Here is a 24,115-nt window from a genome sequence, read left to right on the forward strand (position 1 = left end):
TTATTTTTTATTTTAAATATCAAAAATTGGCTGTCCAGTAACACATTGTGGTGAAGAACGTTAGTTTTTGGGCAGTTGTGGGTTATTTAGTTTTGAAAAAAGACGACTGAGGGCAGATCTAATTACTATGTATAACTATATCAGGGGTCAGTACAGAGATCTCTCCCATCATCTATTTATCCCCAGGACTGTGACTGTGACGAGGGGACATCCTCTGCGTCTGGAGGAAAGAAGGTTTGTACACAGACATAGAAGAGGATTCTTTACGGTAAGAGCAGTGAGACTATGGAGCTCTCTGCCTGAGGAGGTGGTGATGGTGATTACAATAAAGGAATTCAAGAGGGGCCTGGATGTATTTCTGGAGTGTAATAATATTACAGGCTATAGCTACTAGAGAGGGGTCATTGATCCAGGGAGTTATTCTGATGCCTGATTGGAGTCGGGAAGGAATTTTTTCCCCTAAAGTGGGGAAAATTGGCTTCTACCTCACATATTTTTTTTTTGCTTTCCTCTGGATCAACTTGCAGGATAAAAGGCTGAACTGGATGGACGGAGGGCTGTATTCAGCCTTATAAACGGTTACTATGACTTTTCTCTTAAATAGGTTCACTTATTAATATTAATTGAATGTAATTACTGAATATTTATCATTTGCACCAGTGGCAGGAACATTACAGATACATTGGATAATTATGGGTCTGATGCGAGAGGACACACAACCTGATAATTAGCACATAATTCGTTATGTCACGATGCAGTATACCCTTTATATCTTATGGTTGATGTGATAATCAAGAGGGGACGGCTGAGCCATAGGCGTATCAAGCCTTACATACACAGTGCTCTCATTACAGGTGAGGACGCAGAGATGAGAGGATTTGTGATCACCTGCCTCCTGGCTGTGGCTCTAACTGCGGATGTGGGTAAGAGACTGGAAATGTTCTAATGACAGAAGGATGAAGGGATAGATAGATAGATAGATAGATAGATAGATAGATAGATAGATAGATAGATAGATAATAGGTGACTGACAGAAAAAAACACATTACAATATAAACAATTTTTCAATCTACTTTATCTTCTCTAGACCTCTGAATGCAGCATGCAGTGTAAAGAATGGTGACAGCCTTTTTATTTCTTTCACTTTAACAGCAGATTGTGATATTGTTCAGCTGCCCTTTATATATAAATGAGTGAATTTTGTGATGAATCTGTAGCAGCAGGTACAGCAAAACTAAACACGTTTGCTGGTGCAGTATGTGTGGATATTCCCTTACACTCCAGAGCTGCACTCACTATTCTGCTGGTGCAGTCACTGTGTACATACATTACTTATCCTGTACTGATCCTGAGTTACATCCTGTATTATACTCCAGAGCTGCACTCACTGTTCTGCTGGTGCAGTCACTGTGTACATACATTACATTACTTATCCTGTACTGATCCTGAGTTACATCCTGTATTTTACTCTAGAGCTGCACTCACTATTCTGCTGGTGTATTCACTGTGTACATAAATTACTTATCCTGTACTGATCCTGAGTAACATCCTGTATTATACTCCAGAGCTGCACTCACTATTCTGCTGGTGCAGTCACTGTGTACATACATTACTTATCCTGTACTGATCCTGAGTTACATCCTGTATTATACTCCAGAGCTGCACTCACTATTCTCCTGGTGCAGTCATTGTGTACATACATTACTTAGCCTGTACTGATCCTGAGTTACATCCAGAATTATACTCCAGAGCTGCACTCACTATTCTGCTGGTGGAGTCACTGTGTACATACATTACTTATCCTGTACTGATCCTGAGTTACATCCTGTATTATACTCCAGAGCTGCACTCACTATTCTGCTAGTGCAGTCACTGTGTACATACATTACTTATCCTGTACTGATCCTGAGTTACATCCTGTATTATACTCCAGAGCTGCACTCACTATTCTGCTGGTGGAGTCACTGTGTACATTACATTACTTATTATGTACTGATCCTGACTTACATACTGTATTATACTCCAGAGCTGCACTCACTATTCTGCTGGTGCAGTCACTGTGTACATACATTACTTATCCTGTACTGATCCTGAGTTACATCCTGTATTATACTCCAGAGCTGCACTCACTATTCTGCTGGTGCAGTCACTGTGTACATACATTACTTATCCTGTACTGATCCTGAGTTACATCCTGTATTATACTCCAGAGCTGCGCTCACTATTCTGCTGGTGCAGTCACTGTGTACATACATTACTTATCCTGTGCTGATCCTGAGTTACATCCTGTATTATACTCCAGAGCTGCACTCACTATTCTGCTGGTGCAGTCACTGTGTACATACATTACTTATCCTGTACTGATCCTGAGTTACATCCTGTATTATACTCTAGAGCTGCACTCACTATTCTGCTGGTGGAGTCACTGTGTACATACATTACTTATCCTGTACTGATCCTGAGTTACATCCTGTATTATACTCCAGAGCTGCACTCACTATTCTTCTGCTGCAGTCACTGTGTACATATATTACTTATCCTGTACTGATCCTGAGTTACATCCTGTATTTTACTCCAGAGCTGCACTCACTATTCTGCTGGTGCAGTCACTGTGCACATACATTACTTATCCTGTACTGATCCTGAGTTACATCCTGTATTATACTCCAGAGCTGCACTCACTATTCTGCTGGTGCAGTCACTGTGTACATACATTACATTACTTATCCTGTACTGATCCTGAGTTACATCCTGTATTATACTCCAGAGCTGCACTCACTATTCTGCTGGTGCAGTCACTGTGTACATACATTACATTACTTATCCTGTACTGATCCTGAGTTACATCCTGTATTATACTCCAGAGCTGCACTCACTATTCTGCTGGTGCAGTCACTGTGTACATACATTACTTATCCTGTACTGATCCTGAGTTACATCCTGTATTATACTCCAGAGCTGCACTCACTATTCTGCTGGTGGAGTCTTTGTACTTACATTCCATTACTTACCCAGTACATGCATTTTCTGCAGTAATCTGGCCAATACGCTGTACATTGCTGTAATGCTGTTGTACTATAGACAGTGAATTGCACCTGTATTATGAGCATCTGAAATCAACCTTAAAGGGGTACTCCAGCTATGTGAAAATTATCCCCTGTCCACAGCATAGGGGATGACTCTTCGATCACGAGAACTTGGACCTTGTACCCCATGGAGGCCCCCCATAATGAACGGAGAGGCCGGTCAGGTATGTGCGCATCTACTCCATTCATTGCTATGGGAGTTCCAGAGACAGCCGACCACAGTGCTCCGCTATTTCCGGAACCCCCAGAGAAATGAATGGAGCAGCTGTGCGCATACCTGACCGGCTGCTCCGTTCATGTTGGGGGACCTACATGGGGTATGGCATCTCCATAGTTGTGATCGTGGGGGTCCCAGCGGTAGGAAGCCCACTATGTATAGGGGATAACTTCACATAACCGGAATACCCCTTTAATCTGGTCATATGGAACAGATAAAATCTGCACAAAGAATTTGACGCACTGGAGACCAGAGTCCAGAAGAGGCGTCTTCTAGTCCCCCCAGTCAGCAGCTACTGAATCTAAAATATGTATCTTAAATATGCAACATAACATTGTAACCATGCACCATAAATAACACAAAGGAAACAATAAAGCCGCGTGCTCTCCAGGGGGTTATTAGCCGCAGACTAGATGCACATTGCAAGGGAATAATCTCTGTCACGGATTTCTTCTGGATTTGCAAAAAATTCTGTAAAATCCCCAGAAGAAAACCTGCATTGATTAGGATTCTGCAGGAAGAAATGCACTTCTCCGAATTCACAGGACAGTATGTGACTGGATAAAAAGACTGCACCAAAACATGCATGTGTGACCGCGGCCCTGCAGGTCTGTAATATTTTCAGCGCTGTAACTGTGACAGCGAGTCCATAGCATATGATATAGATTTCCTAACAGGCCGATGACAGATCTCAGCTACCGATTACACCTGGTGTCGAAACATATCAGACTAAAGCACGAGAAGCCTTGATTATGTTGATTTAAATTCTAAATTTTGCAATGAACTTGAAATTGGGACAGTTGTTCTGCCGCCCAAGATTTCTCACATTACATTACACAGAATACAGGAGGATTAACACCGAGCAAATAGAAAAAGCAAACACTGAAAATCCTGACACCGACCATAAGCTTGGACCAATGACAGATTTCATCAAGGGGTTTTTATACTAGCGAGGTCAATGAGGACTTGGATGGGTAAAATAAAGGAGTGGATTTACCTCTCACAGGGGTTAAATGTACATGAATTCTATCATTCTAATTTGTCTATACTAAACTAAGAATAAAAAAAAAAAAGTACTACACAGTGTAATAGACAATGCACGAATTACCTACCGTAAGAGCTTGTTTAGAAGGAGTTTTTTTGGGGGGAAATTTTCCCCGACGCAGAAACTGCATTGGAATTAGAGATGTCGCGAACATAAAATTTTCCGTTCGCGAACGCCGAACGTGAATTTTTGCAAATGTTCGTGAACGGACATACCGTGCGAACCGCCATAGACTTCAATAGGCAGGCGAATTTTAAAACCCACAGGGACTCTTTCTGACCACAGTAGTGATGGAAAAGTTGTTTCAAGGGGACTAACACCTGGACTGTGGCATGCCGGAGGGGGATCCATGGCAAAACTCCCATGGAAAATTACGTAGTTGACGCAGAGTCGGGTTTTAATCCATAAAGGGCATAAATCACCTAACATTCCTAAATTGTTTGGAATAACGTGCTTTAAAACATCCAGTGTGTGTATACGATCAGGTATGATGTTGTATCGATCAGGTAGTGTAAGGGTTACGCCCGCTTCACAGTGACAGACCAAACTATGACAGACCAAACTCCCCGTTTAAAGCACCGCAAACAACCGCAAAGAGTCCATTTGCACAACCGCAAACTCCCCATTTGCACAAGGTTGGATACCAAGCTAGCCATGTCCCGTTCCTTGTCCTCACTGACGTCATCGAAGGTCTCTTCCTCCACCCAGCCACGTACAACACCAAGGGTCCCTGAAAGGTGACAACAAGCCCCCTGGGACGCCTGCTGTGTTTGGTCTTCCACCTCCTCAAAGTCACCTTCCTCCTCTGACTCCTCTTCTTCAGACTCCTCTCTCTGAGTTATTATAAGGTGTGTTAAGTAGTAATATTCCTATCAGTTTAATCCCTGTTACGTCACCTATCAGGGGACGTGTATGGAATAGATTTTAGGAACCGGGAGATGGAAAAAGATGCTTGGTCGGTCCTCCTACTTCCAATTTGGGGCACTGCGCGTACAATGTACTGTGCCACCAGATATGAGTGGTGTGTTAAGTAGTACTATTCCTATCAGTTTAATCCCTGTTACGTCCCCTATCAGGGGACGTGTATGGAATAGATTTTAGACAACCGCAAAGAGTTGTCAATAGTTGACACACTCCTGACATAAATTTTATACCTCTATGCGTCAATCTTGGTGTAGTGATGACTGTGCTCGTGCGCACATTTGGGAGATTGCAGTCGGTTTTTCAAAGCCTATGGTCGTGCTGAGGTAGATCAGTGACAGTAAAGTGACCCAGAAAACAATGATTCTGCAGTGTGGGCCCATTGTTGGCCTAGTAGGCTTTACTGATCACCTTAGATGATCACAAAGAAAATTAATGTTTTTTCTATGCAAAATTATCCAGCGGATCGCTTTTGGTCTGTTCACAATGTGCCAACATTGCCAACACACTCATAGAGGTGATCGCTTCATTGTGATACGCAAGCCCCTTCTCCACAACAAGGTGACGACCATGTGGCGAAACCAACCTCGCCACTGGGTTTCGGAGGGGCCTGGCTACCAGCCTCTTGCCTCGGGATTATGGCCCATGCTAACTTTAAAGGAGCAGACAGACCGGCCGCACAGCTTAAATCTGTCTTTGCAATTGTATTTTGTTATGTGATGGCACCCAGATAGCAAATTTTATTGTATTTGTGTATTCTGAGTGCCATTCACCTAATGATATGCACTCAGACTTGAGCTATCTGGGAATATGTTAAATGTCTGTGTTTGCTGTGGGGGTGTGACATTGTGTGGTTGGGTGGTGATTTCTGTCCTGTTGTTCCCACATGTGTATTGGCGATTTCCCTTTGTCCTGAGAGATAATTGAATTACTCCTCGGGTGTCTCCAGGGCAGAGAGGAGGAAACCATGATGCATTGTGGGGATGTGTTGTGTCTGTGTATCCTGAGTGCTACGTATCTGTCCTGTGTCACAGTCTTCCTTCTGGTCCCCTAGGGGCGTGTACACCAGATGGGGACCTGCATAAATACGGGCGGGTAGCCCTCAATAAAGTGTTCCTGTTTTACACTCAACATAGAGCCTCGTCTCATGTGTGTGGGGATTGCTATACTTGTATACTCTCCTGGCTATTACTCCTAGCTCTTGTAAGAGCTGTTCCTGGTTCCTGTGGTGGTATCGGTGTCGAGCCGAGTGGTTGGAGTCCTCGGGAGGCACTGGGAGCATTTATCAACGAAGGTATCCGGTCGGGGTGCCAGGAGATCCGTCACAGACCACGAAGGGGAATTGACACATGTATGTGCCTTTTTTTTGTTTTGTTTTTGCAGCCACAGTGCAGCACCAGAGGCCAGAAAAATTAGACATGTACACATGCCTGAAAAATTAGGTATTGTTGCAGCCGCAGGAAAAATGTATGTTTTCCAGGCAGAAAGTGCACTAAAACATTGCGGCTTGAACCCTAGTTGGTGGCGGAGAAGTCGCGCAAGTCATCCGGCATTCAGAGATAAAATACAGCAGCGTGTGGACCATTTTTAGCCCAAGGCAGCTCATCTCATCACCAGGCCTTTTTTAGTCTAATGTATCGCCCACTGTCAGTTCCTTTGGGATCCATGCCTCATTCATCTTAATAAAGGTGAGGTAATCTAGACCTTTTTGACTTCTCTTCTCAGTGACAATACCTCCTGCTGCGCTGAAGGTCCTTTCTGACAGGACACTTGAAGCGGGGCAGGCCAGAAGTTCTATCGCAAACTGGGATAGCTCAGGCCTCAGGTCAAGCCTGCACACCCAGTAGTCAAGGGGTTCATTGCTCCTCAGAGTGTCGATATCTGCAGTTAAGGCGAGGTAGTCTGCTACCTGTCGGTCGAGTCGTTCTCTGAGGGTGGACCCCGAAGGGCTGTGGCGATGCGTAGGACTTAAAAAGCTCCGCATGTCCTCCATCAACAACACGCCTGTAAAGCGTCCTGTCCTTGCCGGCGTGGTCGTGGTAGGAGGAGGATTACTTTCACCTCTTCCCCTGTTAGATTCCCATTGTGCTGTGACATCACCCTTATACGCTGTGTAAAGCATACTTTTTAATTTGTTTTGGAACTGCTGCATCCTTTCCGACTTGCGGTAATTCGGTAACGTTTCAGGCACTTTCTGCTTATACCGGGGGTCTAGTAGCATGGCCACCCAGTACAGGTTGTTCTCCTTCAGCCTTTTTACACGAGGGTCCCTCAACAGGCATGACAGCATAAAAGACCCCATTTGCACAAGGTTGGATGCCGAGCTACTCATGTCCCGTTCCTCGTCCTCAGTGATCTCACTAAAGGTATGTTCTTGCCCCCAGCTATATACAACACCACGGGTACCAGATAGGTGACAACGAGCACCCTGGGATGCCTGCTGTGGTTGGTCTTCCTCCTCCTCAAAGCCACATTCCTCCTCTGACTCCTCTTCCTCAGACTCCTCTTCCAGCGTTGCCGCAGGTCCAGCAAGCGATGCTGATAAGGCTGTTTCTGGTGGTGATGGTGACCACAACTCTTCCTCTTCATGCTCATCTATGGCCTGATCCAGCACTCTTCGCAGGGCACGCTCCAGGAAGAAAACAAATGGGATGATGTCGCTGATGGTGCCTTCGGTGCGACTGACTAGGTTTGTCACCTCTTCAAAAGGACGCATGAGCCTACAGGCATTGCGCATGAGCGTCCAGTAACATGGCAAAAAAATTCCCAGCTCTGCAGAGGCTGTCCTAGTACCCCAGTCATACAAATACTCGTTGACGACTTTTTCTTGTTGGAGCAGGCGGTCGAACATTAGGAGTGTTGAATTCCAACGTGTCGGGCTGTCGCAAATCAAGCGCCTCACTGGCATGTTGTTTCGCCGCTGGATATCTGAAAAGTGCGCCATGGCTGTGTAGGAATGCCTGAAATGGCCACACACCTTCCTGGCCTGCTTGAGGACATCCTGTAAGCCTGGGTACTTATGCACAAAGCGTTGTACGATCAGATTACACACATGTGCCATGCACGGCACATGTGTCAACTTGCCCAAATTCAATGCCGCCAACAAATTACTTCCGTTGTCACACACCACTTTGCCAATCTCCAGTTGGTGCGGAGTCAGCCACTGATCCACCTGTGCGTTCAGGGCGGACAGGAGTGCTGGTCCGGTGTGACTCTCTGCTTTCAGACAAGTCAACCCCAAGTCGGCGTGACACTGTCGTATCCGGGATGTGGAATAGCCCCTGAGGAGCTGGGGGGGTGCCGTTGATATGGAGCAAGACGCAGCAGAAGAGGACTCAGCCAAGGAGGTTAGCGAAGAGGATGGAGTAGGAGGAGTAGAGGAGGTGGCAGCAGGCCTGCCTGCAAGTCGTGGCGGTGTCACCAACACCTCTGCAGAGCCACGCATTCCCTGCTTGGCAGCCATCAGCAGGTTTTACCCAATGCGCAGTGTAGGTGATATACCTACCCTGACCGTGCTTTGCAGACCAGGTATCAGTGGTCAGATGGACCCTTGCCCCAACACTGTGTGCCAGACATGCCATGACTTCCTTTTGCACAATCGAGTACAGGTTGGGGATTGCCTTTTGTCCAAAGAAATTTCGGCCGGGTATCTTCCACTGCGGTGTCCCAATAGCTACAAATCTTTTGAAGGCCTCAGACTCCACTAGCTTGTATGGTAAAAGCTGGCGGGCTAAGAGTTCGGACAAGCCAGCTGTCAGACGCCGGGCAAGGGGGTGACTTTGTGACATTGGCTTCTTACGCTCAAACATGTCCTTGGCAGACACCTGACTGTGGGCAGATGAGCAGGAACTGCTCAAGGTGAGAGACGGAGTGGCGGATGGTTGAGAGGGGGCAAGGAGGACAGCAGTGGTTGACGTGGCTGAAGATGCTGGACCAGGGGGAGGATGGCGGCTTTGAGTTTGTGTGCTGCTTGTACTCATGTGTTGATCCCATAGGCGTTTGTGATGTGCGATCATGTGCCTTCGCAAAGCAGTTGTACCTAGGTGGGTGTTGGACTTCCCACGACTCAGTTTCTTTTGGCACAGGTTGCAAATGGCATCGCTGTTATCAGAGGCAGACACACAAAAAAAGCCACACTGCTGAGCTTTGCAATGACGGCATTCTGGTGGTGGCAACAGCATGCGTTGATTGGCGTGCTGTCTGGCTGACCCCGGGTGCCGATACATGCTGTCTGACTGTGCCACTAGCTCCTTGCGACGACCTCCCCCTGCTTCCAACTCGTCTCCTCCTCCTCTCTGTCTCCCCATCTGAACTTTCCCCCTGTTCTTCTCTTCGAGCGGGCACCCACGTGACATCCACGGACACATCGTCATCATCAACCGCTTCACTTGTATCTGACAACTCAGCAAAGGAAGCAGCAGCGGGTACAAAATCATCATCATCACACCGTACGTCCATGTGTGTAATGCTGCCTGACTGAGACATATCCCTGTTATCTACATCCTCTGGCAATAATGGTTGCGCATCACTAATTTCTTCCAACTGATGTGTAAATAACTCCTCTGACAGATCAGGTGAAGCGGCTGTGGTGCTAGTGTTGGTGGTGGCGGCAGGCGGGCGAGTGGTAACTTGAGAGGTGCCCGAAGCTGAGCTGGAGGAGGATGGTGCATCAAGGATCCGAGCGGAAGCTGTAGAAGATTGGGTGTCCTGTGTTAGCCAGTCAACTATGTCCTCAGAACTTTTCGAGTTCAGGGTACGTGGCCTCTGAACACTGGGCATTATTCTAGGGCCAAAGGGAATCACAGCACCATGACCACGACAGCCCCTACGGGGTGGCCTGCCTCTGCCTGTCATTTTTTTTTTTATTAGCTTAGTTGTACTATGCGTGCAAGGTACTGTGCCACTAGATATGAGTTGCGCTGGTGACACTATGCACTGGCAGGGCCTTAAACACACAAACACGTGCAGGCAACTGACTGCTATTTATTCACAGTCAAAATTGTTGTTTTTCTTTAAATGTAATCTACTGTGCCACCAGATATGAGTTGCGCTGGTGACACAATGCACTTGCAGGACATGAAACACACGCGCGTGCCGGCAACTGACTGCTATTATATTACAGTCAAAAAAGTTTTTGTTTTTTTTAAATGCAAGCTACTGTGACACCAGATATGAGTGGTGGCACTGGGCAAGTGGGCACAGTATACGCTGTGGGCCTGACACACACGCTGGCAGGAAACTGCAATTAGATTACACAGGAAAAAAAAAAAAAAGCAGACTGATGTACTAGCCCTAAAAAGGGCTTTTTGGGGTGCTGTCCTTACAGCAGAGATCAGATGAGTCTTTCAGGACTGCAGCGGACACTGAATACACTGGCCTAGCTATCGATTTCCCTATTAAATCAGCAGCAGCAGCACTGACCCTCCTCTCACTAAGACTGCAGCTTCCGAATGAATCTAAAATGGATGCTGTCCAGGAGGTGGGAGGGTTTGGGAGGGCGGGTCTGCTGCTGATTGGCTGGAATGTGTCTGCTGACTGTGAGGTACAGGGTCAAAGTTTACACAATGATGACGAATAGGGGGCGGACCGAACATCGCATATGTTCACCTGCCGCGGCGAACGCGAACAAGCTATGTGGGACATCTCTAATTGGAATCAGCAGGGAAAAAGGCCTGAAAATTACCTCCCATTCATTTCAATGGGATATGTGAATGCCTATCCTTCAGCTTTTTAACCTGATAAAGACAAAGTGCAAGTCATAATTTTAAAAAGATTATTTGCCTGTGTAAACTAGCCATCACTAAAACTACTAAAATACAGCACCTATATACAAGAATATAATATAATACTGCCTCCTATGTACAAGAATATAACTACTGTAATATTGCTTCTATGTACAAGAATATAACTACTATAATACTGCTCCTATGTACAAGAATATAACTACTATAATACTGCTCCTATGTACAGGAATATAACTACTATAATACTGCTCCTATGTACAAGAATATAACTACTATAATACTGCTCCTATGTACAAGAATATAACTACTATAATACTGCTCCTATGTACAAGAATATAACTACTATAATACTGCCTCCTATGTACAAGAATATAACTACTATAATACTGCTCCTATGTACAAGAATATAATTACTATAATACTGCCTCCTATGTACAGGAATATAACTACTATAATACTGCTCCTATGTACAAGAATATAACTACTATAATACTGCTCCTATGTACAAGAATATAACTACTATAATACTGCCACATATGTACAAGAATATAACTACTATAATACTGCCTCCTATGTACAAGAATATAACTACTATAATACTGCTCCTATGTACAAGAATATAACTACTATAATACTGCTCCTATGTACAAGAATATAACTACTATAATACTGCCTCCTATGTACAAGAATATAACTACTATAATACTGCTTCTATGTACAAGAATATAAATACTATAATACTGCCTCCTATGCACAAGAATATAACTACTATAATACTGCTCCTATGTACAGGAATATAACTACTATAATACTGCTCCTATGTACAAGAATATAACTACTATAATACTGCTCCTATGTACAAGAATATAAATACTATAATACTGCTCCTATGTACAAGAATATAACTACTATAATACTGCCTCTATGTACAAGAATATAAATACTATAATACTGCCTCCTATGCACAAGAATATAACTACTATAATACTGCTCCTATGTACAAGAATATAACTACTATAATACTGCCCCCTATGTACAAGAATATAACTACTATAATACTGCTCCTATGTACAAGAATATAACTACTATAATACTGCTCCTATGTACAAGAATATAACTACTATAATACTGCCTCCTATGTACAAGAATATAACTACTATAATACTGCTCCTATCTACAAGAATATATCTACTATAATGCTGCTCCTATGTACAAGAATATAACTACTATAATACTGCTCCTATGTACAAGAATATATCTACTATAATACTGCTCCTATGTACAAGAATATAACTACTATAATACTGCTCCTATGTACAAGAATATAACTACTATAATTCTGCTCCTATGTACAAGAATATAACTATTATAATACTGTTCTGTCTATAATACCGCTGTGCGCTGTAGTACCGATCTGATGTCCACCATGTTATGCACTGAACACGTCTGTGACTTCCATTTCTCCCTCTTCCTTCTTCAGCTCAGTCTCTTCAGTGTTATTTTTGTTACGAAATGACTGAAGTCCAGAGCTGCAACCAAATAAAGGAATGTCCACAAGAGGCAAAAGGCTGCAAGACGGTGATGATGAGCCCAAACACCGGTGAGTGCGAGCTCCTGGAAATAGCAATCACTGGATAAGAAAAACGTCCTTAACCCCTTCTACCCCGGGTCAGTTTTCGCCCTTCTGCCCAGGCCATTTTTTGCAAATCTGACTTGTGTCACTTTATGTGGCAATAACTTTGGAAAGCTTTTATTTATCCAAGCCATTGTGATTTTCTTGTGACACATTGTACTTCATGTCAGTCATAAATTTGAGTCAATATATTTCACCTTTAATTATGAAAAAAAATCTCAAATTTTCAAAATTTCAATTTCTCAGCGTTTAAAACAGTAAGTGATACCAAATAAAATAGTTATTACTTAACATTCCCCATATGTCTACTTCATGTTGGCATCATTTTTTAAATGTCATTAAACTTTTTTGAAAGTTAGAAGGCTTAGAAGTTTAGAAGCAATTCTTAAAATTTTAAGAAAATTTCCAAATCCCACTTTTTAAAGACCAGTTCAGGTCTGAAGTCACTTTGTAGGGCTTACATAGTGGAAACCCCCCATAAATGACACCATTATGGAAACTACACCCCTTAAGCTACTCAAAACAGATTTTACAAACTTTGTTAACCCTTTAGGTCTTCCACAAAAACGAAAAGAAAAAAAAGATGACATTTCAAAATTTCACTTTTTTGGCAGCTTTTCCATTTTTAATTTTTTTTAACACATCGAGGGTTAACAGCCAAACTAAACTCTATATTTATTACCCTGATTCTGCGGTTTACAGAAACACCCCACATGTGGGAGTAAACTGCTGTAACGGTGTTCACCTGAGTGGTTAGGTCATGTGATATTTTTATAGAGCTGGTTGTTACGGATGCGGCAATACCTAATATGTATTATTTTCTTATTTATTTCACTTTAACACAATAATAGCAGTTTTGAAGGAAAAAAAATTAAAATTTAGTGTCTCCATTATTTTTTGACCGATTGTCTTAGGTAGGGTCTCATTTTTTGCGGGATGAAGTGATGATTTGATTGGCACTATTTTGGGGGGCATACGCCTTTTTGATCGCTTGGTGTTGCAATGTTTGTGATGTGACAAAAAATTGCTTTTTTGGCAATGTTTTTATTTTTATTTTTTTACTGTGTTCACCTGAGGGGTTAGATCATGTGATATTTTTATAGACCCGCCACATACACCTTCTATGCCGTGGTCAGCGCTGACCGTGGCATACAAGGGGTTAATCAGCCGGCTTTGGCTTTTACAGCGATGCCAGCGGATACAGCAGGGGCCTGGCTATCAGGGACTGCCGGGCTCCTGCAGTGATCGGGAACACACCGCTCCGGTGCCCACCTGATCACCATGATGTAAGAGTACGTCAAAATGCGGGAAGTCACTTGCGTACTATTGCGTCATATGTTGGGAAGGGGGTTAAAGAGGTTGTGTCACTTCAGCAAATGAATGGCATTAATCATGTGGAGGAAGTTAATACAAGGCACTTCCTAATTTATTGTGATTCTCTATATTGACTCCTTTTCTGGCTGGATTCTTTTTTCCATTACATTATACACTGCTCGTTTCCATGGTTACAACCACCTCCATTCATTTTTGTGGGTCTCCCATAGAAATGAATAAATAGCATACTGTGCATGCGCGGTGCCCTTTCCTTCACTTTCGGAGGTCTGCTGTGCCCTCACCTTTACTTTCGGAGGTCTACTATGCCCGCTCCTTCCCTTTCGGAGGTCCGCCGTGCCCTCTCCTTCACTTTCGGAGGTCCGCCGTGCCCTCTCCTTCACTTTCGGAGGTCTGTTCTGGAGATGGTGTTGTTGACTGCACATTATTACAGGGCCCAGCAAGAGAATACTGATGATACGTGACACCGTCAGTCGAGGAGAGGGGTCATTGCGGCACAGCGGAGGAGAGAAGGGGGCTGCTACACGTCCAGGTCTATTGATGCAGGAGTGGATTCACAGACAGAGAAGTCGCATCTGCCCTTAATACTTTCTCCACTCCTGATTTTAGCCTCCGTGTGGTGCAGCAACCTAGGGGCATGTTCAGACAGAGGATTTTGTTCGCATCCTCTATAGTTGCTAAACAGGCTCCTGCTGCGGCTTGGTGAGGCGTCCGCACAGTAACCACGGCAAGAATGGACCTGAAAATTATAAGAGTGAGCTTGAAAACCATGAGCCGCAGGAACTGCAACGCAGCCTCCAATTGGAAACAAAGGGAGGTGGTTTCAGTGCAGATCTGGCCCAGTTTTCTGCACCGAATCCACACTGAAACCTGCACCCAAAATCCTCAGTTTGAACTGTAGTGTCCTGGAGCAGGGAGTACTTTGACATTTGGACATTCGCCTATATCTCCTTGGCAAAGTTAAAGCTTCTTACTTTATTCCTCTTGAAAGGGTTAACTTATACTGTTTATTACTGTGTTACTGCATTATATATATATATGTTGGTAAGGCGGATTAGTCAGCCTGCATTTGTGGGAGGGGCGGAGGCTCTTCATATACGAGCCACACCCTCACTTCCAGGCGTGTGTTTTCAGGTGCCCCACCCTCCCTCCTTTATCTTCTCATTTCCACAGGGTATGCCCACTTATAGGCCTACCCACAATCATGGCTTAGGGCACACAACAAGCCATTTAGTTTCTCTCCCTAGGGTTCTTCGGATACCTCTTGACCGTAGCCATGACCACAAATATATATATATATACATATATATATATAGTGATATATATATATCCTGTTCGTTATCACTGTATTTACATGGCTCTGTGGAAAGGGCTTAAGAACACAGAGACTGTTAGGACTTTGAAAAAGAAGCTGGTAATTTTCCACAGCTGCCATAGGGCTTAAAAAAAGCATGTTTTGGAGGAAAAAGCTAGATGTTGTTTACCACCAAAAGCAGACAGACTGACCTTTTGAATGTCTGGTTTTAGCTCTGTTGTTATGTCTGGAAACTTGTTTTTGTCTGGAAAACCTGCTGTGTCATTGCCATTGAGTATCACTGAAGCTTTAATGTAAGTCTATGGTAGACGGAAAGTGTTACAATGTATCTGTCTGTACTGAGCTTCTCCACTCCACCCATCCCATTAGAAGGTTCCAATTTAGCTAGAAACTGTATATAAGCAGAGCAGTCAGAGTCCTTAGGGTGCTGCATTTAGGGACCAGTGCTTAGAGGGGAGACTCATGCCAGCCTGCATGAGTGACCAGAAGAAGACGCTGAGATGGGGACGTTGAGCCACAGACCATGGGTCACTAGCCCTGTGACCAAGGAGTCACCCGGACTACTGAGCTACAGACCGTGGGCCGTTGACCAGGATGCCAGCCTTCTGAGAGAGAGGGACAGCTAGCTCAGGTCTATCCTCAGCATGAACCCTTCTTCTGGACTGGAGGAGACTGGAGAAGCCAGCCCTATGCCTCGCCTGTACTGTTTTACACCTGAGTTTCTCTTTTAAAGAAGCGCACTGGTTACTGCAGACCCTGACTCTGGACTTATTTACCATTGGGAAGCACCATGCCTTACCATCCCTTCTGGAGAGCAGCAACACGTGGTGACACCTCAACGGTGTCCGGGGTACCCGGTGTAGCATTGGGGCCACCCCAAACCCAGCCACTGCAGAACACACCCTTAAGGTGCATCAATGTGCTAGGGTACATCCTTCTGTCTACTAAAAGGGTTACTCCTATCTAGAGATGAGCCAATCTTCCAAGATTCATTTTGGATTCTACGTATTTTAGCAAAAAGTTGGGTTCGGGTCCGAATCTATTTGTTCCGAACCAAAGTTGCTCCAATTGCCCTCGAAATTGGTATATCCCCCCCAGTCTTGTTCTCTAAAACACAGATTTTTTTAATGAAAAGCTCCTATCCAGTTTTGTTAATTATTTACAAATTTATTTATTTTCCCTCGCCCATGCCCTTGGTCTGATACATCGTCAGGTGTAACTGTATCTACTTTATCGTAACCATCGCTAAAAATCTCAGCACCCTTCTGCTGCCACCAGGTGGCGATTTTTATATAGCTGTAGTGCCACCACAAGGTGACAATCTTTATATAGCTGTAGTGGCAATCTTTATATTGCAGTGTAAGGCTTTTAACTCCTTTTCACTACAGGACATACAATAACTACATGCTTGCGAGGAGATGAAGACGCGCTGCATGCCAGCCAAATTTTTTCTGGGGGTAGAGACGCCCCTATTACAAGCACCGACCCCTTTGTGGAAGCCCCTTTACAAAGCCAATGGGTGCATGTGCTGTGCCTGATGACAGGTAGGGGCTGATTGTCAGGAAGTACCAAGGGGTTTCCCTGGCACCTGGGAGATTTGCCAACTCCTCGGAAGCATCCAGGATGTTTCGGAAAGTATGTGTAGCTGTGTTTCAGGACAGTTTTATGCTGTGTGGATGCTGCGGCCTCCGGAGCAGGTGTCAGCTGTGATATATGGATGACGCCGTGCTGCATCTGCCGGGATCGGAGTTAGCACTGATCCCAGCAGTTTAACCCCTTAGTTGCCGCAGCCAATAGAAGGAGGCTCATTTTTGTCTCCATGGGTCCTTCAAATGCGCGGGGCCAATGAGGACATCATAGCTGGAAGGGGGGAGCCTAGCAAAAACATAAAAAATAACACATTTGGTATCAACAAAATCCTAATTACCGATAGAATAAAGATGTTATATAAACCACATGGAGAACACAGAAAAAAAATTAAAAAACAATGGCAAAATTGCAATTTTTTTCCATGCCCTGATTCTTTGCCTATATAATGCGGGTGAGGCCGTTATTAAAGAATAAGATAGAGGCTCTTGTGTATACCTGTTTTATTTGATGTGTGATTTTTTTTAAAATTTTGGGAGGTTGTCGGCCATCTTGATTCCTTCTCCCCCTTGGATATGGTTTTCCTAATGAATCCTATATTTCCCAACATGTCGGGCTTTGCAGAGTTAGAGGAGGTGGAGCCGTATCAGTGTTCTGCGTAAAGGCAGCCATGACAGATCAGTGACACAGCTGCTGTCCCCTCACACTGCAGGGTCTCCATGTTCTTCTATGTGATGTAGAAGGAACCTGTCATCTCTCTCTGCCCTGTCTGCTCTTACATGCCGGAGGCAGGGAAACCAGTGTGAAGCTACATCTCATAGAACTACACTGGAGAGTCAGCACACACAGATAGTACAGACAGTAAGGAGGTTTATATAACTGCAGCTAATCACTGTATACACTCGCCTACTATATATTTGCACTTCTGGTCCTTTAGGCTAGTTGCACACTAGTGTTAAACATCCAGCAGCCTGTTAGTAACATAGTAACATAATTTATAAGGCAGAAAAAATCCTCTGTCCATACAGTTGGGCCTGTTATCCTGCAAGTTGATCCAGAGGAAAGCAAAAAAAAAACTGGGAGGTAGAAGCCAATTTTTCCCCACTTAAGGGGAAAAAAATCCTTCCTGACTCCAATCAGGCATCAGAATAACTTCCTGGATCAACGACCCCTCTCTAGTAGCTATAGCCTGTAATATTATTACACTCCAGAAATACATCCAGGCCCCTCTTGAATTCCTTTATTGTACTCACCATCACCACCTCCTCAGGCAGAGAGCTCCATAGTCTCACTGCTCTTATTGTAAAGAACCCTTTTCTATGTTTGTGTACAAACCTTCTTCCCTCCAGACGCAGAGGATGTCCCCTCGTCAATCACAGTCCTGGGGATAAATAGATGATGGGAGAGATCTCTGTACTGACCCCTGATATATTTATACATAGTTATTAGATCTCCCCTCAGTTGTCTTTTTTCTAAAGTGAATAACCCTAATTTTGATAATCTTTCAGGGTACTGTAGTTGCCCCATTCCAGTTATTACTTTAGTTGCCCTCCTCTGAACCCTCTCCAGCTCTGGTATGCCTTCCTTGTTCACAGGAGCCCAGAACTGTACACAGTACTCCATGTGTGGTCTGACTAGCGATGTGTAAAGTGGCAGGACTATGTTCTCATCACGGGCATCTATGCCCCTTTTGATGCAACCCATTTTCTTATTGGCCTTGGCAGCAGCTGCCTGACCCTGGTTTGTACTGCTTAGCTTGCTGTTTATTAAAATTACTAGGTCCTTTTACATGTCAGTGCTACCCAGTGTTTTATCATTTAGTATGTATGGTTGACTTGCATTATTCCTTCCCATCTGCATAACCTTATATTTGTCAGTGTTAAACCTCAACTGCCACTTCTCTGCCCAATCCTCCAATCTATCCAGATCCCTCTGAAGCAGTATACTGTCCTCTGTAGAATATATATACAGTATACTGTCCTCTGTAGAATATATATACAGTATACTGTCCTCTGTAGTATAAATATATAGTATATTGTCCTCTGTAGTGTATATACAGTATACTGTCCTTTGTAGCGTGTGTGTGTGTATATATATATATATATATATATAAAGAAGAAAAAAAGGGGATGGCAGCACCGTCACAATGAAAATTAGAAAAAAGGGTGCACAGGCCCAGTGTGGATAAAAGCCAATCCAACGAAATATAGAAGATGAAAAAGGGCAGCACTCCACTGGATAAAAATAAAACAAACTTTATTTACCCATAAGGCTGTAGCGACGTTTCGGCTCTTACACAGGAGCCTTCCTCAAGCAGGAACTGCTTGAGGAAGGCTCCTGTGTAAGAGCCGAAACGTCGCTACAGCCTTATGGGTAAATAAAGTTTGTTTTATTTTTATCCAGTGGAGTGCTGCCCTTTTTCATCTTCTATATATATATATATATATATATACAGTACAGACCAAAAGTTTAGACACACCTTCTCATTCAAAGAGTTTTCTTTATTTTCATGACTATGAAGGCATCAAAACTATGAATTAACACATGTGGAATTATATACATAACAAACAAGTGTGAAACAACTGAAAATATGTCATATTCTAGGTTCTTCAAAGTAGCCACCTTTTGCTTTGATTACTGCTTTGCACACTCTTGGCATTCTCTTGATGAGCTTCAAGAGGTAGTCCCCTGAAATGGTCTTCCAACAGTCTTGAAGGAGTTCCCAGAGATGCTTAGCACTTGTTGGCCCTTTTGCCTTCACTCTGCGGTCCAGCTCACCCCAAACCATCTCGATTGGGTTCAGGTCCGGTGACTGTGGAGGCCAGGTCATCTGGCGCAGCACCCCATCACTCTCCTTCATGGTCAAATAGCCCTTACTTTCAAAGTTTTCCCAATTTGTCGGCTGACTGACTGACCTTCATTTCTTAAAGTAATGATGGCCACTCGTTTTTCTTTACTTAGCTGCTTTTTTCTTGCCATAATACAAATTCTAACAGTCTATTCAGTAGGACTATCAGCTGTGTATCCACCTGACTTTTTCTCAACGCAACTGATGGTCCCAACCCCATTTATAAGGCAAGAAATCCCACTTATTAAACCTGACAGGGCACACCTATGAGGTGAAAACCATTTCAGGGGACTACCTCTTGAAGCTCATCAAGAGAATGCCAAGAGTCTGTAAAAAATGGCCGGTGAAATCCGAAAGGTGCTCTTTGGAACGTGGGCCCCTTTGCCCACCTAGGCTGCAAAAAAGTGTCACACATCTGGTATTGCCGTACTCAGGAAAAGTTGGGCAATGTGTTTTGGGGTGTCATTTTACATATACCCATGCTGGGTGAGAGAAATATCTTGGCAAAAGACAACTTTTCCCATTTTTTTATACAAAGTTGGCATTTGACCAAGATATTCCTCTCACCCAGCATGGGTATATGTAAAATGACACCCCAAAACACATTGCCCAACTTCTCCTGAGTATGGCGATACCAGATCTGTGACACTTTTTTGCAGCCTAGGTGGGCAAAGGGGCCCACATTCCAAAGAGCACCTTTCGGATTTTACCGGCCATTTTTTACAGATTTTGATTTCAAACTACTTACCACACATTAGGGCCCCTAGAATGCCAGGGCAGTATAACTACCCCACAAGTGACCCCATTTTGGAAAGAAGACACCCCAAGGTATTTCGTGATGGGCATAGTGAGTTCATGGAAGTTTTTATTTTTTGTCATAAGTTAGTGAAATATGAGACTTTGTAAGAAAAAAAAAAAAATCATCATTTTCCGCAAACTTGTGACAAAAAATAAAAAGTTCTATGAACTCACTATGCCCATCAGCAAATACCTTAGGGTGTCTACTTTCCGAAATGGGGTCATTTGTGGGGTTTTTCTTCTGTCTGGCCATTGTAGAACCTCAGGAAACATGACAGGTGCTCAGAAAGTCAGAGCTGCTTCAAAAAGCGGAAATTCACATTTTTGTACCATAGTTTGTAAACGCTATAACTTTTACCCAAACCATTTTTTTTTTACCCAAACATTTTTTTTTATTAAAGACATGTAGAACAATAAATTTAGAGAAAAAATTATATATGGATGTCGTTTTTTTTTTGCAAAATTTTACAACTGAAAGTGAAAAATTTCATTTTTTTGCAAAAAAATCGTTAAATTTCGATTAATAACAAAAAAAGTTAAAATGTTAGCAGCAATGAAATACCACCAAATGAAAGCTCTATTAGTGAGAAGAAAAGGAGGTAAAATTCATTTGGGTGGTAAGTTGCATGACCGAACAATAAACGGTGAAAGTAGTGTAGTGCAGAAGTGTAAAAAGTGGCCTGGTCATTAAGGGTGTTTAAGCTAGGGGGGCTGAGGTGGTTAATGCAAACACACACTTGAAATCAAACACACGAAAGCTCGCAAACTCGCATTGTTTGCCTGCTTCTATAACTGCAGCTCTTCAAAGGACTGAGCTGCCCTCAAGACTGGCTATTTAACTTCTCCTAATTAGATAGCCACACCCTAATTACTCACGGCAGGGAACAGCCCGCCGGATGCCTTTGCACTCCGACATTGCCGGCAACTATGCTGAGAATCGGCTGGAAAAAAAAAAGAACGCTGAGCATTCTCTGCCAGTCTCCTTTATAATAAATGGGGCTGGACAGAGCCTTACATACCTCCGGCAATTGCGAAGTGCACAGAGGTCCGGCAGACTGTTCCCTGGCGGAACAGCCTGCTAGATCTCTGCCGCTAATGTGAAACAAGCCTTAGATAGGAAAGTCATCTGAGAGCTGCCAGGAGGGATTTGATTGGTGATGATGTCATCCTGTAGTTCACAGGAAGTCAGCCACACAGGAGAGACTGATCTCCTGTTTACACATTAAAACAAGGCATCAGATTTGAGGTCACATGACCAGGTTCCAATAATAACAATGTACCGACCAGTCGGATAATGGTAACGCTGCACAGTGAATGGCGCAAAATTTATAACACGAAATAGAAAAAATGGTTAATAAAAGCTAATAGGTTATATGGTTCTACTGAAAAATAAAACTCATCCTACAAAACAAACTCAATGGAAAAAAGTTATTTAAATAGATAAAAAAGTTATGGCTCTCATTAAGTGTCACGGCGGGGAGTGGGGGAAACCCCCCACCGTGCGGTGTCAAAGGGTAAAGGGGATCAGCCTGGCCAAAAGGAGTGATAAGGGAGCAGGTCACCTCCTACCGCATCCCTAATCCTCTCCCTGACTCCTCACCGTATGAGCGGACCCCGATGGTGGGACGGCTCATACACGGGATACCTAATATCCTGAGTTGTCCTGGAAATCCCTCACATAGGAGCAGGGGAGAGACTACCTGTTCATCCTCAACACGGAGGAACAGGAGTTTCTAACTAAGGCCAGGCTGTAAGCAGAGGGGAACACATACAGCATATGGAGATGGCAGGTAAGTGAAACCAGACACACTGACTGGAACCTGTGCACAAGTGCTAGTGTCCACACCAACATCAAAGGACATAGCACACACCACGAACCACACAGGGACCCAGGACACTCATAGCTGCAATAAATGTGAAACAGGGGAATGTCTAAACAACATGCTGGACACCAAACACTACCAGACATGTAACACCAAAAATAGACATACCAACACCCTGATCAAAACCCACTCCATACACAAAGGGACAGGAAGGGAAGGAGACACCGTGATAACATTGATGACCACAAGGGTGGCCCTCACTGGACAGATGGAACAGAGAACCACCAGCATACACCAAGGCTGGAGGAACACTGGGCTTCAAGCATCCAGCAGAGACTAAATAGCCCAAGCAGCCACACCCACACACACATAAACCCAGTATTCATAAAACACTAGGAAGGGAGTTAACCCTTCCGACACCAGACAAGGGAAAGTTACAACTTAAAGTGGAAGTGCACACACAAGCATTCTAAACCACATGTTACCACCGGCAACAGCATGCGTGGCAACCATGTCATGGCAATCACCCAGAAGGCCAAGACACTGCCACCGCATGCTCTCACAGCAACACATTGACGCGGGCAACCGCAAGTGTGGCAACAGTGTCACAGCGCGAAACCAAAGGCCGTGACATAAAGAGAGCATGGGGAAAAAAAATAAAAAAATCCCCACGGCATAACAGCCAGAACTAGCTAAGGCGTGAAGGGGTTAATAATATTAACATGGGATCAAATTGTGGCTGCTTGGAGTCACCACTAGAGGGCGCTTTGGAGCTTATGTACCGTATATTGTACAATGGATCTGTTGGTGGTCTGTTCTTCCTATGTCTCTGGCCATTGGGCGGTGCCAAGAGTACAACACCTTGTAATAACTTCTTATATTTTTCTTTCCAGGATATCCCTTTGTGTCCGGAAATCAGCTAGTGACCAGAGACTGTGCGACAAACTGCTTCCAGAGCGATCCCAACTCCCTAGGGGAAGAAAGTCAGGTTTACTGCTGCAAAGGGGATCTGTGTAACCAGCTGTATGAGCTCTACGTGAATTATACCGGCCATCCCCCGAATGGTTCTCCTAGTATCATGAAAGGTGGCCCTTATGGAGGCTTCATCCCAGGCCTGGCCTTACTCAGCCTTGGACTCTTCGTTTAGCCATCAACCTGGGCAGAAGATGTGATGAAGAAGAAATCTGCCGCAGTGTAGCTAGGGGGGCTTAGCGGGGCAGGTGATCTTGGGAGGGATGCCAAGCCTTTTTCCTAGCCCCAGGTGAAGCCTAGCTATGACTCTCCATCTCTATAGACCATTTCAAAGACCCTTATCGCCCACTGGGACATCAGGGGTTCTTACTCGTCACTGTTTACTCATTGTCATATATTATGAGCCTTACTCATTAATAAATTGTAATAGAAAACTGAGTCCTTGTTAATATTTGTTTCATTTATTGAAAACCTTCTGAAAATGCCCTCACAATTATTTGATTGACCCCAAATGGGTAAAACTTGTCTCCCTTACTTTACAGACACCAAGGAGATGATCTTTAGTGTCCTGGCCGGCATTCCAGTGACCCAAAGGTCCAGTTACCCAATAGTGTTGGGTGCGAATATTTGAATAGCGAATATTAATCGCGAATATCGGCTCTTCGAGAATTCGCTAATATTTAGAATATAGTGATATATATTCATAATTTTTAATATTCTAGATTTTTTTTCATCAGTAACCTTTCTTCTTGCTTGTGGGCCAATGAGAAGGCTGCAATGTCTTTGTCTGAGCT

At 43.9% G+C, this 24,115-nt stretch overlaps 1 protein-coding gene across 2 annotated transcripts; it reads left to right on the forward strand.

The window, feature by feature from the left end:
- Positions 1-746: 746 nt before the first annotated feature.
- Positions 747-23,750, forward strand: LOC121001606 (secreted Ly-6/uPAR-related protein 1-like). 2 transcript variants are annotated; one of them, XM_040432766.1, is made up of 3 exons: positions 747-854; positions 12,494-12,613; positions 23,243-23,750. In XM_040432766.1, exons 1-3 carry the CDS (start codon positions 776-778, stop codon positions 23,494-23,496), a joined length of 453 nt encoding a protein of 150 aa, XP_040288700.1. In that variant the 5' UTR covers positions 747-775; the 3' UTR covers positions 23,497-23,750. The 2 variants fall into 2 exon arrangements, with proteins under 2 accessions (XP_040288700.1, XP_040288701.1); XM_040432767.1 differs by having other exon boundaries at positions 779-923.
- Positions 23,751-24,115: the final 365 nt, after the last annotated feature.

This window comes from Bufo bufo, chromosome 5 (genome assembly GCF_905171765.1).
Source record: "Bufo bufo chromosome 5, aBufBuf1.1, whole genome shotgun sequence".
Lineage (NCBI taxonomy): Eukaryota > Metazoa > Chordata > Amphibia > Anura > Bufonidae > Bufo > Bufo bufo.

Coding starts and splice junctions, on each gene's coding strand:
- LOC121001606 (XM_040432766.1), top strand. CDS start 776: ATGGTTGATGTGATAATCAAGAGGGGACGGCTGAGCCATAGGCGTATC. Junction 855..12,493: donor ACACAGTGCTCTCATTACAG/GTGAGGACGCAG, acceptor TTCCTTCTTCAG/CTCAGTCTCTTCAGTGTTAT. Junction 12,614..23,242: donor GATGATGAGCCCAAACACCG/GTGAGTGCGAGC, acceptor TTTTCTTTCCAG/GATATCCCTTTGTGTCCGGA.